Here is a 20,576-nt window from a genome sequence, read left to right on the forward strand (position 1 = left end):
GCAGAACACTCTATGACATAAATCACAGCAAGATCCTTTTTGATCCACCTCCTAGAGAAACGTAAGTAAAAACAATAATAAACAAATGGGACCTAATGAAACTTAAAAGCTTTTGCACAGCAAAGGAAAACATAAACAAGACAAAAAGACCACCCTCAGAATGCGAGAAAATATTTGCAAATGAAGCAAAAGACAAAGGATTAATCTCCAAAATTTACAAGCAGTTCATACAGCTCAATATCAAAAAAACAAACAACCCAATCCAAAAATGGGTAGAAGACCTAAATAGACATTTCTCCAAAGAAGATATACAGATTGCCAACAAACACATGAAAGGATGCTCAACATCACTAATCATTAGAGAAATGCAAATCAAAACCACTATGTGGTATCACCTCACACCGGTCAGAATGGCCATCATCAAAAAAATCTACAAACAATAAATGCTGGAGAGGGTGTGGAGAAAAGGGAACCCTCCTAAACTGTTGGTGGGAATGTAAATTGATACAGCCACTATGGAGAACAGTATGGAGGTTCCTTAAAAAACTACAAATAGAAATTCCCTTTGACCCAGCAATCCCACTACTGGGAATATACCCTGAGAAAACCATAACTCAAAGAGTCACGTACCACAGTGTTCACTGCAGCTCTATTTACAATAGCCAGGACATGGAAGCAACCTAAGTGTCCATCAACAGATGAATGGATAAAGGAGATGTGGCACATAGATACAATGGAATATTACTCAGCCATAAAAGGAAACTAAATTGAGTTTTTTGTAGTGAGGTGGATGGACCTAGAGTGTGTCATACAGAGTGAAGTTAGTCAGAAAGAGAAAAACAAATACCATATGCTAACACATATATATGGAATGTAAAAAAAAAAAAAAGGTTATGAAGAACCTGGGGCAGACAGGAATAAAGGCGCAGACGTAGAAAATGGACTTGAGGATACGGGGTGGGAGAAAGGTAAGCTGGGATGACGTGAGAGAGTGGCATGGACTTATATATACTACCAAATGTAAAACAGATACCTAGTGGGAAGAAACCACATAGCACAAGGAGATCAGCTTGGTGCTTTGTGACCACCTAGAGGGGTGGGATAGGGAGGGTGGGAGGCAGACGCAAGAGGGAGGAGATATGGGGATATATGTATATGTATAGCTGATTCACTTTGTTATACAGCAGAAACTAACACAACAATGTAAAGCAATTATAATCCGATAAAGATGTGAAAAAAAAATTTTTTTAATTAAAAAAAAGGGCTTCCCTGGTGGCGCAGTGGTTGAGAGTCCGCCTGCTGATGCAGGGGACATGGGTTCGTGCCCCAGTCCAGTAGGATCCTGCATGCTGCGGAGCGGCTGGGCCCGTGGGCCATGGCCACTGGGCCTACGCGTCTGGAGCCTGTGCTCCGCAACGGGAGAGGCCACAACAGTGAGAGGCCCAAGTACCGCAAAAAAAAAAAAGACGTGGCACATATATACAGTGGAATATTACTCAGCCATAAGAAGAAACAAAATTGAGTTACTTGTAGTGAGGTGGATGGACCTAAAGTGTGTCATACAGAGTGAAGTAAGTCAGAAAGAAAAAAACAAATACCATATGCTAACACATATGTATGGAATCTAAAGAAATGGTTCAGATGAACCTAGGGGCAGGACAGGAATAAAGACGCAGACTAAGAGAATGGACTTGAGCACATGGCGGGTGAGGAGGGTAAGCCGGGATGAAGTGAGAGAGTAGCATTGACACATATACACTACCAAATGTAAAACAGATAGTGGGAAGCAGCTGCATAGCACAGGGAGATCAGCTTGGTACCTTGTGACCACCTAGAGGGGTGGGATAGGGAAGGTGGGAGCGAGGAGCAAGAGGGAGGGGTATGGGGATATATGTATACATATAGCTGATCCACTTTGCTATACAGCAGAAACTAACACAACATTGTAAAGCAATTATATTCTAATAAAGATGTTAAGAAAAAAAAAACGAATACATGGCAAGCCTCTATTATCAATGAATTTCTCTGAAGATTAGAGTTTGAATTTAATTCCAAATAAAAATAAAAATACCTGAAAACTGAATATGGCACTACAAGTAAGTCCAAAATTTCCACTTTGGAGACATTTAAATTTGTTTGAAATTGGATATAATAACACATAACTCTCACAGCTCATCCTGAGGCTTGCCAAACACATAGTTCTAATCTCCTATCTTGACAAAGTGATTAATTCCTTATCCTTTTAAGATCTAGTCTCCTCTTAATATTTACTCTAAATATTATTGTGAAACTGTTCATACTAAATGAACTTTGTTGTCTTGTTGACTTTCCACTATAATACTACTCCTGCTATTCCACTTTTTGACTGACTTTCCTTTTCACAGTATTAACTAATTATATCTAGAATGCTTTTTATCTATATCTGCTCCCCCTCCAGATTTCAAGTATTCTAGAGGAGAAGAAATATGTTTATCTTCTAGACCTCTGAATGTTCAGCGCCTAACACAGAGTTCAGTCCATAGTAGATACACAATAAATATTTGTTTTGCTTTGCTTTTGTTTTCTATGATGGAAAAGACTTCTGAGCAGGCGTTTATGAAGAGTGAGAATGCCTGAAAGAATCACTACAAAGAATGAGAAAGAAAGCTGATAAAGGAAATAGAAGAGACCTGCTAGCAATATTGAGGGCTCAGTCAAGGGTGCTTATCGCAATCAAAAATCACAATTATACCGCAACTAGAGAAAGTCCACGCACAGCAACAAAGACCCAATGCAGCCAAAAATAAATAAATAATTTTTTAAAAAAATCACAATTAAACAAGCTAATATGAGAAATAATCAAAAGTACAACAAACTGCAGAAATAAATTCTGAAGGAGTATAACTATTGTAATTATCAGGTATGCGATAAAATAAGTATGCATATGTTTAAAAAGTAGAAGGTACTGAAAGGTGGACAAATAAAACAATTAAAATTGACCAGGCACATGTAAAGGAAAACCAAATAAAACTACTAGAAATGAAAAATATAATAAATGAAAATAGAAATTTGGTATAGGTTAAACAGAAAATTATACAAACCTCAGAAGATAATCAAGGAACCAGAAAAACTAAAGAAATTACTCAGAACACAGCACAGAGAGAAAAAATAACAGAAAATATAAAAAACAAGAATTTCAGGGCTTCCCTGGTGGCACAGTGGTTGGGGGTCCGCCTGCCGATGCAGGGGACGCAGGTTCGTGCCCCGGTCCGGGAGGATCCCACATGCTGCAGAGCGGCTGGGCCTGTGAGCCATGGCCGCTGGGCCTGCGCATCCGGAGCCTGTTGCTCCGCGGCGGGAGAGGCTGCAGCGGTGAGAGGCCCACGTACCGCAAAAAAAAAAAAAAAAAAGAATTTCAGAGACATGAAAAAAAATCTAACAGAAAGACTTATCAGAGATGCAAAAGAAGAGAACAAGAAGAATGGAGAAAAACTATAATTAAAAGTGGCTGAAATTTCTTCAGATTTTAAGAAATATATGATTCTGAGTAGAATAAAGTGATATCCACATGAAAGACAAAGAGCTGATCTTAGAAGCAACCAGAGAGAAAAAACATAGAAATGATAGCTTCAAAACACTAGAGAGACTATCCTGTCCTAAAGTGAGCAAAGATTTACTAAGCAGAACACAAAAAGTACTAACCATTTAAGAAGATAAAAAAGTTAACCAGACTATATTAAAATTAAGAACTATGCTCTTCAAAAGATAAACTGAGTGAAAAAGTAACGGAGTAGGAGACAACACTTCCTATAGACATATCCAAAAAAGGATTCATATCCAGAATATATTAAGAAAACCTAGAGAGATAATCTAATAGAAGACATATTTAAATGAAAAAATATTTATGAAAATATGCTCAATTTCCTAAGTTAGACAAACGCAAATTAAAATAAAATGTGGCTCTAATAAACATGGAAAAATACCAAGTACTGGTGAGCTGAGAGCAAGCAGAATTTGCATACACACCTGGTAGAAATACAAATTGGCACAACTGTTTTATAAAACTATTTGGTAGTATATACTGAGGCTGAACATATGAATACCCTATTACCCAGCAATTACATTCCCAGGTATACATACTGAATGAAAATCCATACACATGTTCATTCACCAAAGCACATGTACTAGAATATTCAAGCAGGGCTCTTAACGATTGCCAAAAATTGAAAACTATCCAATGCCCACCAAGAGTAAAATGGATGAAGTGTGGCATATTCACACAATGCAATACTCAGAATAAAAAAATATCCAGCTCCCAACAAGGTAAATAACACAACGTCTGGCAATCAATCAAGCATGCAAATAGGCAGGAAAACACAAGCCAAAATGAGAATACTCAACCAAACAAAAGTGAACCCAAACTAACACAAATGCTGGAATTAGCAAACAAGTACATTGAAACAGGTATTACAATATTACATATGTTCAAAAAGATAAGTAGAAGATTAAGTAAGGAAGGAAGATAAGGAAGGAAGATTTTTTTAATGGATATATAAACTACAACGTCCAAGATGAAAAATATACTGACTAGGATTTATGGCAGATTAGACATTGCTGAGGAAAAGATCAAAAGATTAGTGAACTTGAAGACACAGCAATAGGAACTATCCAAATTAAAACGCAGAGAGGAAAAAGAATTTTTTTTAAAAATAAAAGCACATCCGTGAGATGTGGCACAATTTCATTCATGCTAATATATGTTCAATTAGAGACCCAGAAGGAGAGGGAAGAGAGGGGAAGACAGAAAAAATATTTGAAGACAAAATGGCTGAAAAAATTCAAAATTGGTGAAAACTATGAAACAACAGGTTCAAGAAATTCAACAAAACCCAAGCACAAAAAATATGAAGAAAACTATACTTCACATCATAATCAAATTGTTCCAAACTAGTGATAAAAAAAAAAAATCTTAAAAGTAGTCAAGAAAAAAAAGCCACATTATGTACACAGAAAGATAAGGATGACCTCAGATTTCTCCCTGGAAACAAAATAAACAAAAAGATAGCAGGGCAACATCTTTAAAGCTACTGAAAGAAAAAAAATAATCAACCCAAAATTCTATACCCAGCAAAAATATCTTTCAAAAATGAAAGCAAAACCCTTTTTCAGAGACACAAAAGCTGAAGGAGTATATGACCCGCACACCTTGCACTATAAGAAATGTTAAAATAAGTCTTTCAAGCAGGAAAATAATGGATTTTAGCAGATGGAAATATGGATTCACACAAAGGAATGAAGAACACCAAAAATGATAACTATATGAGCAAGTATATTATTTTTCTTATTACTTAAACCTCTTTAAGTAATTGACTTAAGTAATTGACATTGACTGTTTAAACAAAAATAATAACAATGTATTATGGCATGTATAAGAAATAAAATGTATGACACCAGTAGCATAAAGACCAGGAGGAGGGAAGTGAAGTACACTACTCTAACGTTCTTATACTATATGTGAGTTGGTATAATATCATTGAAGGTAGACTGTGATAAGTTAAAGATATACCCTAAAACCTTAAAGTAACCCAGTAAAATAACACAATAAAAAGTTACAGCTAATCAGCCAACAAAGAGATAAAATAGAAATCAAAAAATATTCAATCTGAAAGAAGGCAGAAAAAGAGGAAAAGGGAACAAAGAGCAGATTTAACAAATAGAAACCAAATAGTGAGATAACAGACAAACCTAACTATATCAATAATCATATAAAATGTGAATACAGGCATACCTTGTTTTTGTTCTTCACTTTATTGTGCTTTGCAAATACTGTGTTTTTTACAAATTGAAGGTTTGTGGTAACCCTGTGTTGTTAGATGATGATTAGCATTTTTTAGCCATAAAGTATTTTTTAATTAAGGTACATATATTATTTTTTTAGACATAATGCTATTGTATACTTAATAGACTATAATACAGTATAAACATAACTTTGATATACAATGGGAAACCAAAAAATTTGTGCAACTTACTTTATTGAAATATTTGCTTTATTGCAGTGGTCTGGAACCAAACCCACAATATCTCCGAGGTATGCCTGTAGTCTAAACAACTTAATTAAAAGGCAGAGATTATCAGATTGTATAAAAAAGCAAGACCCAACAATTTACTTCCTACAGGAAACAAACCTTAAATATAAAGAAAATAGATTAAGTGTAAAAGAACATAAAAAGATATACCATATAACCCTAAGCAAAAGAAAGCTTAATATCAGACAAAGTAGATTTCAGACCAAAAAAATATCACCAGGAATAAAGAAGGGTTTTATAATTATAAAGGGGTCAATTCATTAACTGACCATAAAAACTCTAAATGTTAATGTACCCAATAACAAAGCTTCAAAATTGAAGAAGCAAAAACTGATAGAATTGCAAGGAGAAATAAACAAATCCACAATTATAGTCAGAGATTTCAATATCCCTCTCATAAAAATTGGTAGAACAAGTAGAACAGAGCAAGAATAGAGAAGACTTGAACTCAACCAACTTGACCTAACTGCCCTTATAGAACATTCCAGTAACAATACATATTCTTCTCAAGCACACAAAGAACATTTACCAAGTTATACCATATTTAGACCATAAAGCAAGTCTCAATAACTTCAAAGAGATTAGAGTCATAAAAATATTTTCTCTGACCACAATGGAATTAAATTAAAAATCAATAACAGAACAAGATCTGGAAATTTTCCAAATTAAGTAATATGCCTATAAATAATTGATTGCATCCTGCACACCCTTTCTTACTAAATGGCAAAAGTCATGTTTCAAAAAATTCCAAATTGTGGGATCTTATTTCCACAACATTTGGGCATAATCTTGGCAACATGTGGAATAACCAAGATCCCTGAAAATAGTAAAGATAGTACAAGAACCAAGAGCACGCAAAGGAAGACCCCTTGATACCTTACTTTCATGCCCTTTATGTCCTATAAAGAGATCCCTAGGCAAAGCTCCACCCTGGTCTCGTTTCAGTGCAGAAAAAACTTTTATTATTTTCTAGCCTCTGTGCTACCCTCTCTACTTCTTAAAAAGCTTTTTTTCCCCCTTTTTTCCACGCACTATTTTGGGGTTTTTTTGTCCATAGCTTAGAATCATTGTCTATAGATGCTCCTCAGCCCCAAAATTAGGAAGGAGAGAGCCTTATCTCTGTTATTCATGTTAAATCATTTGGGCCCCTAAGATAGAACTGGTATACTAGAGATAACCACAGATACAGTTTTTCCTTAATGGTCTCTGGGCCCATCATGTCCTGAACCATCTAAGAGAAAATCTGGTGGAGATTGACCAATGCACAGTAAATCTAAAAAGCTGTGAGTACATAATGACACACAGAGAGAAAAGGTTAGCATTAAAATATTTCAAATGCGATAAATAGAATATTATATTTCTGTTGAAGCTATAAAGAAAGTCATGACAAAACAGGGCAATAACCTTAGGACAAGTGTTATGAAATAGAAATTCACCAAAGTCATACCATAATTATAGGATTAATAAACCTTTACATAATATGGGTTTGTATACCCACAATAGGAGAAATAATAAAGAAAATTAGCCCCCCATAATCAATAGACCTTTATGTCATATATTTCAAAAGTTTTAAAACTTCATTAACAAAAAAAAAAATCCTTAATACGTGACTTCCACCATGTCATAATCCCTTTGTTTTTCTGAACAAATATTCTAATTCCCTTTTACCTTATCTTGATTATTATGACTCCTCTTATTTTCAAAATGTATATTTAAATCTCTTTGCAAATGTGTATTTGATCTTATTCAGTGTTATTCCTCCTATTTTCAGAATTATACTTGACTCACTAAAATTTGTATGCTTTTAAGTACAAGGGCCTCCCCCTCTCTGAGGATACCAAAAAATTCCTAGAAAGGTGTAAGAAGGTGGTTTGGGGTTAACTCATTAGAAAAGAGAATCTATAAAGTGGATGATAAGAACAGAAATATGATATTCTTCTGGCTAATGATTCATTCCCTTCATTCTGCATGTAGATATTTTTAAACATGAAAAGTCGTATTTCAAAAACTTCTGAGAATACAGTCTTATTTCTACAAGAATGTACTATTATACACTATTTAAAAAGGCAAAGCCAAAGCAAACTAAATGTCTAACAATAGTAGAATGAATAATTTGTGGTAATTCATACAATGGAATATTATACAGCAGTAAAAATAAACTAGAACCTACATATAACATGGACAAATCTTTTTTTTTTTTTACATCTTTATTGGAGTATAATTGCTTTACAATGGTGTGTTAGTTTCTGCTTTATAACAAAGTGAATCAGTTATACATATACATATGTTCCCATATCTCTTCCCTCTTGCGTCTCCCTCCCTCCCTCCCTCCCTATCCCACCCCTCTAGGTGGTCACAAAGCACCGAGCTGATCTCCCTGTGCTATGTGGCTGCTTCCCACTAGCTATCTATTTTACGTTTGGTAGTGTATATATGTCCATGCCACTCTCCCACTTTGTCACAGCTTACCCTTCCCCCTCCCCATATCCTCAAGTCCATTCTCTAGTAGGTCTGTGTCTTTATTCCTGAACGCGGACAAATCTTAAAAACACAACCTTAAAAGCCATAAGCAAGGCACAGAAGCAAAACATAGTTCATTTTCATTTTCAAAAAGGTCAAAAATAGGAAACACTAAATTCCACCACTTTAGGATAGTAGAGTTTTTTGGCATGGGAAGGACTACAGTTGGGTAGAAGCACAAGGAGATTAAAACTTATTCATAATGTTGTACTTCTCTTGTCTAATAGAATTTCATTACTATTTTTGAAAGTGTATACACAAGGCTTTTGCCTTCTCTGTATATGAGTAATTCATAATTTTAAAAATGTAAAGCTTTTAAATAATATAAAATTATTAAAATAATAAAAATTCATATTCATAATAAAGAAAACAAAGAAGAAAAAGTCCTTCTTCCACTGGATTCTGCCATATCTGCCATATGTCTTATCATGGTACTAAGATAGGCACTTGTTACTATAGGAGAGGTAGATGACGATAAGACCAATATGCTGAGATTAGCAGAGTAGGAAGATGGACAGAACATGGGTCCTTGATGATGTCACAGAGGCACTGATTAACCAACCTAGAGCCATTCCTATGTCAGGACTTCCGCTTGTGAATGATAATAAATACCCTTACTGCTTTTAAGCTATTTTGAAATGGACTTTCTGCTTATTTGATCCAATCACATCCTTTCTAATTTGGTCTCTGTTTATAAGAACCTATACTTCTGTTTTATCATGAATATCATAATGAAATTAATAATTTTGTAATTATTTGTTTAATGTCTCTCATCTACTGGACTGTAAGCTCCTTGAGTGTAAGTACTGTGCCTGCAATACTTTCAGCAGTAACCCCAGTGCCTGGCACATAACAGCCTCTTAATAAATACTTTTGGAATGAATGAATAACCTTATTCATCTAATCCACTAGTAGAGCATACTTGTTTCCAATATTTTTTGTTATTTCAACAAATTTACAATAAACATCCTTGTACAAGTGTTCTACACATATACAGAGAACTTCTCTGGGGTAAATACTTAAAGGTAGAATTGCTAGATACTAAGTTTATGTATTATCAATTTTTCTAAGTACTTTCAAATTCATGAAGAGGTTGTACCAAGTTGCCTCCCATCAGCAGTGTTTGAGTTCCTGTTTCTTCACAACCTTGCTAAAATTTGATATCATGAAGCTTTTAAATTTTTGCAAATTTGACAACTAAGAAACAGTATCTCATTTTAATTTGCACTCCCTTTATTACTGTGGTGAACATTTTCTTATGTTTGGCCACTCAAGTTTCTACTTTAAAAGCACCTGTTCATTTCCTTGGCTCATTTTTTTTTAATTGTCCATGTTTTTCATATTATTTTGTAGTTTCGTATTATTTTGGAGACTAATCCTTTGTCCAAGATATAGATGAAGAGATAACAGATGGACAGATAGATCTTCAATGTACACACACACACACACACACAAACACACATACATATACCAATACAGAGAGAGAGAAAAAGAGAATGAGAGAGCATATACAAATATCTTCTCTCTCTGTCTTGTTTCTAAACTTTTTTTATGGTGTCTTTCGTGATGCAGATTTTTAAAATTTTATTTGGTCAAATACATCAATATTTTCCTATATAGGCTGTGTTTTTATGTTTTATAAAAGCAGTTCTTCTCTACCCTGATATCATAACCAATAAATCTTTAAAAGAATACGCTTTGGGGAATTCCCTGGTGGCGCAGTGGTTAAGAATCCATCTGCTAATGCAGGGCACACAGGTTCAATCCCTGGTCTGGGAAGTTCCCACATGCCACCGAGCAACTAAGCCCATGTGCCACAACTACTGAGCCTGTGCTCTACAGCCCACGAGCCACAATGCCGTGCCACAACTCCTGAAACCCGCGTGCCCTAGAGCTCACGCGTCATAACTACTGAGCCCACGCACTGCAACTACTGAAGCCCGTGTGCGATAGGGTCTGCATACCACAGCTACTGAGCCTGCATGCTGCAACTACTGAAGCCCGTGCGCCTAGAGCCCGCGCTCCACAACAAGAGAAGCCACCGCAATGAGAAGCCCGCACACCACAACAAAGAGTAGTCCCTGCTCGCCGCAACTCAAGAAACCGTGTGCATCGCAATGAAGACCCAATACAGCCAAATAAATAAATAAATAGAATACACTTTGGCTTTCATGCATAACAAAGAGCCACACTCAGTAAATGCAGGTGAGCTGCTGTTAATTTTACTGCTTTTACTTTTCTATCCTTACCACTGCAGTGAAACTGATCTCTCAAAAGTCATCAGCAATTTCTCATTGACAAATCCTACAGCCTCTAATCAGGTTTTTTCCTGCTTAACCTCTTTTGAGCATTAGGCACTTTGTCCCAACTTTTCTCCTGAAAATCTCTTTCCTTCAGTCTCTATGATAAAATACTGTCATGGGTTTTGTCCTATATATTGCCTACTCCTTCTCAATTTCATTCACTGATTCTTCTTCATCAGTAGATCCTTAAAGATGAATATTCTCCACCTATGCTTTCCATCAATGTGACCTTATTCATTAGCCTCAAATGCTACCTCTTTGAAAATAAAAATAACTAGCCAACCAATTCTAAACCACCTACTTCATTCAGACTGTTTACTTCTGAATGGCCTACTTCAAACACTACATATCCCCGCAAAATCCACGCTTCCTCTAGTATATCACATTTGGTTACTAACACTACCTATAATCCAAGATAGTAGTCTTTAAGTATTCTTTATCTTCTCTCTCTCATGACCTCAAATCCAATCATTTATCAGATGCTATCGAGTCTACCTTAAAATATCTCAAGTCAATCCTCTCCATTTCCACTGCCCTACATCAGAGTCATCGTATCTTGCCTGATAACTGACTTCCAATGGTTCTTCTACATTGCTATCAGTTATTTTTCTAAAGCATGTATTTAGTTATGATTATCATATGCTCCTTCTGGGCAAGATCAATGTCCTAGCTAGCATGTTCTCAATACATGATCACTGAAAATAATTAAATGAATTCTGGTATTTTGTTGCTCAAAAACCTAGGATAATAATAACCATTGTAGTTAAGAAGCTGGGTACACCACCCCCTACCTCTCTGATAACTCAGAAAATTTGCTTGAACCAAAAATTCTGTGACATGTAGAAGTTCAAAGCTAGCCCCCCAGATTTCTGTTAATTCTACACAGCTTAAACTCTCTTGGTTCCTCCCCTCCCTCTTCTAACTCCTACAATGATATGAGATGCCTTTTTCATTCCAGATGCCAAATCCATCCCCTTTCCAAAAGAACTTTTCCTACACCAAGCATTTCATAAACTTACCTGACTTTACTGAAGACCAGAGCACATCAACAAGGAAACTTCTCAGTGGACATGCAGAATCCAACCACCTTTCTGGCTCGCTCTCCTTTCTCCCTCCCGAGGCCCATACCCTTGTCTTTCCCTGTATCCCTACTCCTAGTCCAAAACAAAACAGTCTTCTATTTGTCTCATTTGTATCTCCTATATCATTTACTTTTCATCTCTTGAGTTGAGGACCCCCAAGAATCCATTTACTGCTCAAAGTATTTCTTCCAAAAAATATATAATGCTATCCTTAAAAAGAATTCTAATAACTTTTTTTCACATTCCTTTTATCATGAATAATAATATCATTTAGAATGCTTACATGTACGAGGCATATCACTAAACGCCTACGAAATAGGTATCATTAATACTTCGGGAAATTACATAACTTGCCAAAAATAACAACTAATCAGCAAAAAGAGCCAAAATTCAAACCCACGTATGTCTCACCCCAAAGCCCGTACTCTCCTCTGCCTGTAAACAAATGACCTAACTCTTTAGCACAGCATTCAAGATGCTCCTCCATAAATTGATCCTTTTCATAATTTTCTCCCACCATAGTTACACTGGACACTTCTGTTTCCTATATATACTGTCTAACATCTCAGTGCTATTGCTTTCATCATGCCATTCTATTTACCTAAAATGCATGCCTTCTTTATCCATCAACTTCCTACTCATCTTTCAAGAATACTGTGAGGACTCAATGAGTTAATACATGTAAACTACTTAAAAATCCTGTCTGGCATATTATAAATACTCAATAAATGTCAGCTGTTACTATTACAAACCATTTAGGCTTTAGACAATTGCTGATGTGACCAAAAAAGATCAACCAAAAAATGAATACAAGCCTTGATAATCACATACTGTCACATACATTCTTCCCCTCTCCTCTCTCTCTCTCTCTCACACACACACAAACACACACAAAACACACACACTCATACATACAAAATACCAAGCAAAGACGTGTAGTACAAAGAATGCCAGTATTAAAACGAAACATAGTCTTGGTTTAAAATTCAACTCTGGCATCTAATACCTGTGTGATTTGGGACGAATTATTTAACTGCTCTAAACTCTGGCTTTCAAACACATAGGATAGGGACACTTAAATCCACCTTGTAGGCTTGTTGTGAGAATTAAAGACATTTCCCAAAGAGTTTAGCATGATGCTTGACACATAGTAGGCACTCAATAGGGGACATAAATTATTAAAAGAAAATATATGATAATTACAGAAAGGATGAGCATATATGAAAATTCAGAAACATCAAATACAGTAAATAATTTCAGAAATTGGAGCATCCTTAAGAATTGGAAAACTTACCATTTTTTACGTTAACTAACGTGATACTTTAAATTATTATCATATACTTTAAAATTATCATCAGAGAACTTGATAAAGAATATTAAGATATTGATTCAAATAATATTTACTTAGCACTCATATGGTAAGTCCAAAATTATGAGGGATATAACAAATGGTGTATGACGGTATGAACTCTATTTTCAAGGAATTCACAAGAAACCCAAACCATATGGCAGTATTTTATGTGTTACATAAAATACAGGTTTTTAAAAGATATACTCCAAAACATAGGCATAAAAAGTAGAATGGCGGTTGCCAGGGGCTGAAGGGAAGGGAGGAATGAGGAGTGATTGTTTAATGGGTACAGAATTTCAGTGTTACAAGATGAAGAGTTCTACAGATGAATGGTGATGATAGTAGCACAACATTATGAATGTATTTAATACCACTGAACCGTACAATTAAAAATGACTAAGATGGTAAGTTTTGATATGTGTATTTTACCACAATAAAAATAACTGGAAGTAAAAAACAAAAAGAAATATGTCAAAAGTAGGTTAATCTGGAAATAAAATAAAACAATTACACAATGAATTTCTACAAAGATTTTTAAATGGATTACAAATTTAGCACTTACCTTCATATTTAAAATGGTAACACTTTCCAAGCAATAATACAGGGGAATTTCTACTAAAATATGTCTTTGTTTTCAACACCCAACCTAAATGAGAAAAAGAGAAAAACAGTTTTGCAATTAAAGGATTTCAGACGAAAAGTTCAGCAGCATTTTCTTTTATTTAATTTCAAATCACCAATTCTCAATTATGGATGTGCATTTTTTACAAGTGTAGCAAAAGTATTTTGACAATGAACTGAAAATACAGGCCACTTATGCTACTTTCAAATAAAGCAAAGTATTTTAACCACATTCTGCCCACTTAAAGAACATGGCAGAGAAAAAATTTTAGTTTTAATTTATTTTCAAACAGATCACAATGTTCTTATGGTATAAAAATTAAAAGGTACAAATTCTACTCCACTTTCCCTGACACCAACCTCTTTTCCCAAAGGCAACAAATGTTACCAATTTCTTATATCTTCTTCCATTTTAGATATTTTAAAGGTTTAAAGTATTTGAATATTCCAGTGAAGTAATTTAGGGAAAAGATCACACAGTACACTAATGCTTATGATAAAAGTGGATCTCTGAAGTTTCCTAGGGAATCTGTTTTTACCCCATCATTTCAGCCAAATGAGGATTTCTGAAAGTGATGTATAAAGCTTTCAGACATTTTCATCTCAATTTTCCACCTTCCAATCCCCAATCCTCAACTCTTAGTTACAAACTCTAATTCTTCCAATTTTCTTCCTACTAAACTGTCTATATCTAAAAGGAACTATCCTTTTGGTTTTTTATGATGCCATTAATAGTTCTCAATTTCCTAAGAAAAGCACTTGTCCATTACATTCCTGAATATTCCTAAGTGTATGAAATTTCTGAGTACTAATGGCAGACTTAGAAGCAGCTCCTAAAATGCAAGAACATATAAATAAAAAGAATCTGAAATTGGGAGTTAAGAGACTTAGGTCTAGTCTTAAGCAGGCCAACATTTATATTTAACAGAGTTGTTACAAAATTTTAAATGAGTGATTTTTATGAAAGTGCTCCCTTAAGTACTATAATACAAATAAGCATAAAGAACAAGTAAATTAAAATATGTATTTATAATAAAAATCATTCAAGTATCTGAGTGTGGTAGCGAAAAATAAAGAATGGAGGGACTTCCCCGGTACTGCAGTGCTTAAGAATCTGCCTGCCAATGCAGGGGACACAAGTTTGATCCCTGGTCCAGGAAGATCCCACATGCTGTGGAGCAACTAAGCGTGTGCACCACAACTACTGAGCCTGTGCTCCAGAGCCCGCGAGCCACAACACTGAGCCCGCGTGCCACAACTACTGAAGCCCGCGCGCCCTGGAGCCTGCGCACCGCAACTACTGAGCCCACATGCCACAACTACTGAAGCCTGCATGCTCTAGGGCTCGCGTGCCACAACTACTGAGCCTGCATGCTGCAACTACTGAAGCCGAGAGCCCGTGCTCCACACCAAGAGAAGCCACTGCAAGTGAGAAGCCCAAGCACCACAACGAAAACCCAACACAGCCAAAAAAAAAAAAGAAAGAATGTAAAGTCAAATACAGTAATCAGGCTTTGGATTACTGCAATACTCCCCCAAAATGGCTTATCTGTAATCAGTTTTTCCCCACCCTAGCATATGCCACATATCCCTGCCAAATTAATCTCCCTGTGGCTCAGCTTTGATTAGGTAACTTGTCTGCTCAAAAACCATCCTCAATGATTCATTACCTAACAGATTTATAATGAACTTCTCTGTGATACTAAAGACTTTCCACAATATGATACAAATTACCTTTACAGCCATCTTTTCCACTACTTCTCATCTATACTCAAAGTGGGCTTTACTATTTGGTTCATACTATTCCATAACAAAAATATCCTCCCCAATATCAGCCCATTTAAATCCACTTAAATCTTCTTCTTCTGACTCAAACACGCACTTCTAAGACATCTTTTCCTTTTCCCACCTATCTCTCATTCTCTTCTCTGAACTCCAATGGGAAAATAGTATTTACTGACCATCTATTTTACACTAGGAACTAAGCTAGGTGCTTTATAGACATTGTTTCATAGGAGTATTATTAGTACCATACTAGAATGATTCTAATCCCCAAAACGATAACAATCCCCTCTCCCCAAAAGGCAGTATTTCCAAAGCAAATCCTAAGAACTTCATAAAAACAACCTCAAAAACTAACAAACAAAAAACCTTTAAGGAGGAACTTCTCTCTTTCTCCCTATGCTTTACCCTCTAACTGTATACCCTCTTACCAGTCACCAGTCCTTCCGAAAGAAAAGAAAGGTGAATCTGACAAGTCAGAGCCTGAGGCTCTACAACGATCTACATTTTACACGAGCAATGAGTTATAGTGCACACAGCAGGCAGAAGTTGTCTCTTAATGGCTAGGCCTGGAATTGACATAGCTTCATTTCTAACTCATTCTATTGGTTGATATGAGATGCAAGCCAGCCCAGATTCATATGAGAAAAGAGACAACACAAGATGTGATTCACTGAGGACTGCCTTTGGAGCCTAGCTACCATAAACAAAATGTTACCAAAAAACCGATAGTCCATTAAGTTAGCAATCTGAAAATCACAAGTCAGGCTTTAAAAGATGCAAACAAGCCAAAGAGCATAGAAATAGTAGAGATAATAATGATTTTCTGGAGGAACAGAAACACCCAGAAGGATGATTTACTTCTTAATATTTTAAAAAGGAAATCAAGTTTACATACCTCATAAAGTCATGTAAATATGGGGGGGGAAGCAAAAACGAAACATTTTTGAAAAGAAAGTAAGGTCCAGTTTTGTTAAGTGCTATGCCATTTCTAGTTCCACCTTTATATAATAATATTGACATTGATAAAAAGTATTCCTAAATTATGTTCAGTGTATTCAGAGAACAGCAAGAATAGGGAGCAAGGGAGGCTGGGTTTGAATACAAGTTTCAAGACTTACCTAGATATATGACCTTGAATATGTCACCTAATCTCAGTTTTCTAATTTGCAAAAAAAGAATACCTTAGAAACATATTAGATTTAAATCTCAGAAAGATGTCTAACTCAGAAAGATGAAATTTAAATGAGAAGGTACATAAACTACAACATACTAGTGGGTGCTCAAATCGATTTTAATCCTTCTTAAACCATCCATACTACACAAACTCTAAACAATGAAAATACATTCAACATTTTAGAATAATTTTCACCAATAAAAATAAAACTAAAATACTACTCTATAACTTAAAACTATCTAGAACATGTTGTTACCCTGAACAATCTGTTCTTCAGAGATTACGGATTACCATAATCTTATGATGTCCACTTAAATATCTAGATAGGGAAAGCTACACATATGTAAATAATAGGTTAAATAACAATTCCTAGGTCACTACTGAAATGTGTTGAGTACCTGTATGACAATGTTCAGACCTTATAAATGAAATCTTCACCACATAACCTATCCATCAGATTAAATGGCTGAAAAAGAACATAAGCCTCTGTTTGCAGATGACATGATTTACACACAGAAAATCCTAAAGAATCCAAAAAAATTATTAGAATAAAAGAGATTATCAAGTTTACAAGATACAAGATCAAATCACAAAAATCAATTGTATTTCTATATACTAGCAATGAAGAGTCTAAATGAAATGAAGAAAATTCATTTTAAAATAGCATTGAAAAGAATAAAATACTTAGGAATAACTTTAACAAAAGAAGTGCCAAGACTTGCACACAGAAAACTACAAAACATCATTGAAAGAAATTAAAGACCTAAATAAATGGAAAGACATCCCATGTCCATGGATTGGAAGACTTAATATGGCAATACTCTGTTAATATGCCAATATTCTGAAAATTGATCTACAGATTTCACTAAAGTCTATATAAAAATCCCAGCTGGATTTCTTGCAGAAATTGATAAGAGGATCAAAAATTCATATGGAAAATGCATGGAATCCAGAACAGTCAAACAATCTTGGAAAAGAAGAACAAAGTTGGAGGAATCATACTTTCCAATTTCAAATTTTACAAACAGCTAAAGTAATCAAGAGAATGTTCTACTAGCATAAGAACAAACATACAGATTAATGGAATAGAATTGAGAGTCCAGAAATCAACCCTTACATCTATGGTCAACTGATTTTAGATAAGTGTGGCAAGACCAGTCAATGGAGAAAGAATATTCTTTTAAACAAATGGTGCTGAGACCAGATAGCCACATACAAAGAATAACGTGGAACCTCTACCTCACATCATATGCAAAAATTAACCTGAAATGGATCAAAGACCTAAATATAAGAGCTAAAAAGATAAAAACTCTTTAAAGAATAGGTGCAAATCTTCATGACCTTGATTTAAGCAACAATTTCATAAATACAACATCAAAATCACAAGCAACAAAGGGAAAAAAAATAGGTAAACTGGACCTCATCAAAAAGTAAAAGTTTTATGCTTCAATGGACACTATGAAGAAAGTGAAAAGACAATCCAAGAATGGGAGAAAATATTTGCAAATCATATATCTGCTGAGGGATTTTTATCTAGAATATATAAAGAACTCTTACAACTCAATAATAAAAAGACAACCCAATTTTAAAACATGCAAAAGATTTGAATGGACATTTCTTGAAATAATATATACAAATTGCTAATAAATACATAAAAAGAAGATTAACTTCATATGTTCATCAGGGAAATGCAAATCAAACTCACAGTGAGATACTTCACACTCACTAGAATGGGTCTAATTAAAAAGATAGATATTAACAAGTATTGCTGACGATGTGGAGAAATTCAAACCCTCAAACATTTCTGGTAGGAATGTATAATGGTGCAAACAGTTTGGAAAACAGTTTGGTAGTTCCTTAAAAAGTTAAACTTAGGGTAAACATATGATCCAGCAATTCTACTCCTAGGTATATACCCAAGAGAACTGAAAACATATGTTTACACAAAAACTTGTATACAATATTCATAGCAGCATTATTCATATAGCCAAAAAGTGGAAACCACCCAAACATCTATCAACTAACGAGTGGGCAAAGAAAATGTGATATATCCATACAATGAAATATTATTCAGCCGTATAAGAGAATGAAGTACTGATATATACATGCTACAACATGAATTAACTTTCAAAACATTATGTCAAGTGAAAGGAGTCAAAAACAAAAGGCCACAAGTTATATGATACCATTTATATGAAATGTCCAGAATAGGCAAATCCAGAGAGGCAAAAAGTAGACTGGTGGATGCCAGGGATTGGAGAGAGGTGGGGAGGAATAGGGAGTAGTTGCTAATGGGTACAAGGTAGCCTTTGGGGGTGATGAAAATGTTCTGGAATTAGATAGTGATGATGGCTGTACATTCCTGTGAGTGTACTAAAAACCACTGAATCATACACTTTAAAAAGGTGAATTTTAGTAGTATATGATTTAAATCTCAATTTTTCAAAAAGTTAATGTCTATAATCTTCAAAATACAATGTCAAGTTATTATCAAGTTTTAACTGTCTAAATAGCTAGCTGGCCATGACTTCCAGTGAACCAGGAACCAACAGCCAATTGTGTTTTACTTGAATTTGCACTGTTAAGGGGTTTTACTAAATTTTATCATTCCTATCTTATGGATATGAACTTCTTCCGGTTGAAACTGGTTCTGCTGAGTATTTCTCCATCTTTGAAGGATTTTTCACCTCCAATTTGTTTCTAGTCTTAAGTGGACTTCCAAACCACCATATGATCCTTATTGGATTTGTATGCAAACCAAGAGTAACTAAGTTATAGAAATAAGGATCTGAGTGTGTTCCTAGAAGAAAGTCATACGCATCAGCATGTGAACTTTAAATGGTCTGCTTTGTGTGTTCAGAGGTCTATTTTGCTTGCTTCCTGGTTCATACATGAGGTTGCCTGATGCTGAGTCTGAAAACCTGAGGTATTATCATCGCCTGAATAAATTCTGTCTTCTTTGGAATTTTCTTTTTTAAAGGACCACATGATATGCCTGAGTTTCTAAGTAATGTTTATGATGGTATTTGGTTCTTTCTTCAGGTAGTATTCTTATCTACATTCCTTACAGAAATATTTCATTCAAAGAGAATCTCAACAATTGTCAGTGACTTAATACAGGAGATAATACATGTCTTCAAATATTTCTTTGGATTTATACAGTTTTCAAATCTTGATACTTACTATATTTCATGTTGTTCCAAGCAGATATAAATTTAGTTTTCAGCTTGTCAACTTCATCTGTTCCTGTGGCCTCCATATTCAGATTCTAAAGAAAAAGCCATCACTTGATTGCATTCTTCTGTAAGTTTAGACTTTTGTTCTGACATAAAGAAAAGAAGTTAAAGAAAAATAAGTAATGAGTACGTATTATATGGTGCACTATCTGCTAAAGTTACTTAAGTGATTAAATACAACTTGAATTGGAAATGAGCAAACCAATTTTTCATTTTACAGAATAGAATACAATATACTCTATAAATATTTTAATTACAAAATATATTTTATTGTTGTATATTTTATATACAACAATAAAAATTATCACACAAAACCAAACAATAAACTCCCCCAGACACTCACAATTAAGAACAATAACTTAGTAACACAAGTCAGTTTTGGTGAGACTATTCAAGACTTGTTTCATTTGTAATCAGAGAGTGTGATTTGAAATCATAT

General features: G+C 34.8%; 1 protein-coding gene across 2 annotated transcripts in view; it reads right to left on the reverse strand.

Annotated features, from left to right (window-relative positions):
* Positions 1-20,576, reverse strand: part of ATG4C (autophagy related 4C cysteine peptidase) — an 88,692-nt gene that overhangs the window by 43,678 nt on the left and 24,438 nt on the right. For both annotated transcript variants that reach the window (XM_022581246.2, XM_089921590.1), the window contains exons 2-3: positions 20,085-20,223; positions 13,884-13,967 (exon numbers count right to left, since the gene is read on the reverse strand). In XM_022581246.2, the coding sequence (XP_022436954.1) occupies positions 13,884-13,967; positions 20,085-20,160 (160 nt within the window). In that variant the 5' untranslated portion in view covers positions 20,161-20,223. The remainder of the gene's footprint in view (positions 1-13,883; positions 13,968-20,084; positions 20,224-20,576) is intronic.

This window comes from Delphinapterus leucas, chromosome 1, assembly GCF_059928025.1.
Source record: "Delphinapterus leucas isolate spDelLeu-1000000601 "Yukka" chromosome 1, BTC_Dleu_Yukka2, whole genome shotgun sequence".
Taxonomy (NCBI): Eukaryota; Metazoa; Chordata; class Mammalia; order Artiodactyla; family Monodontidae; genus Delphinapterus; species Delphinapterus leucas.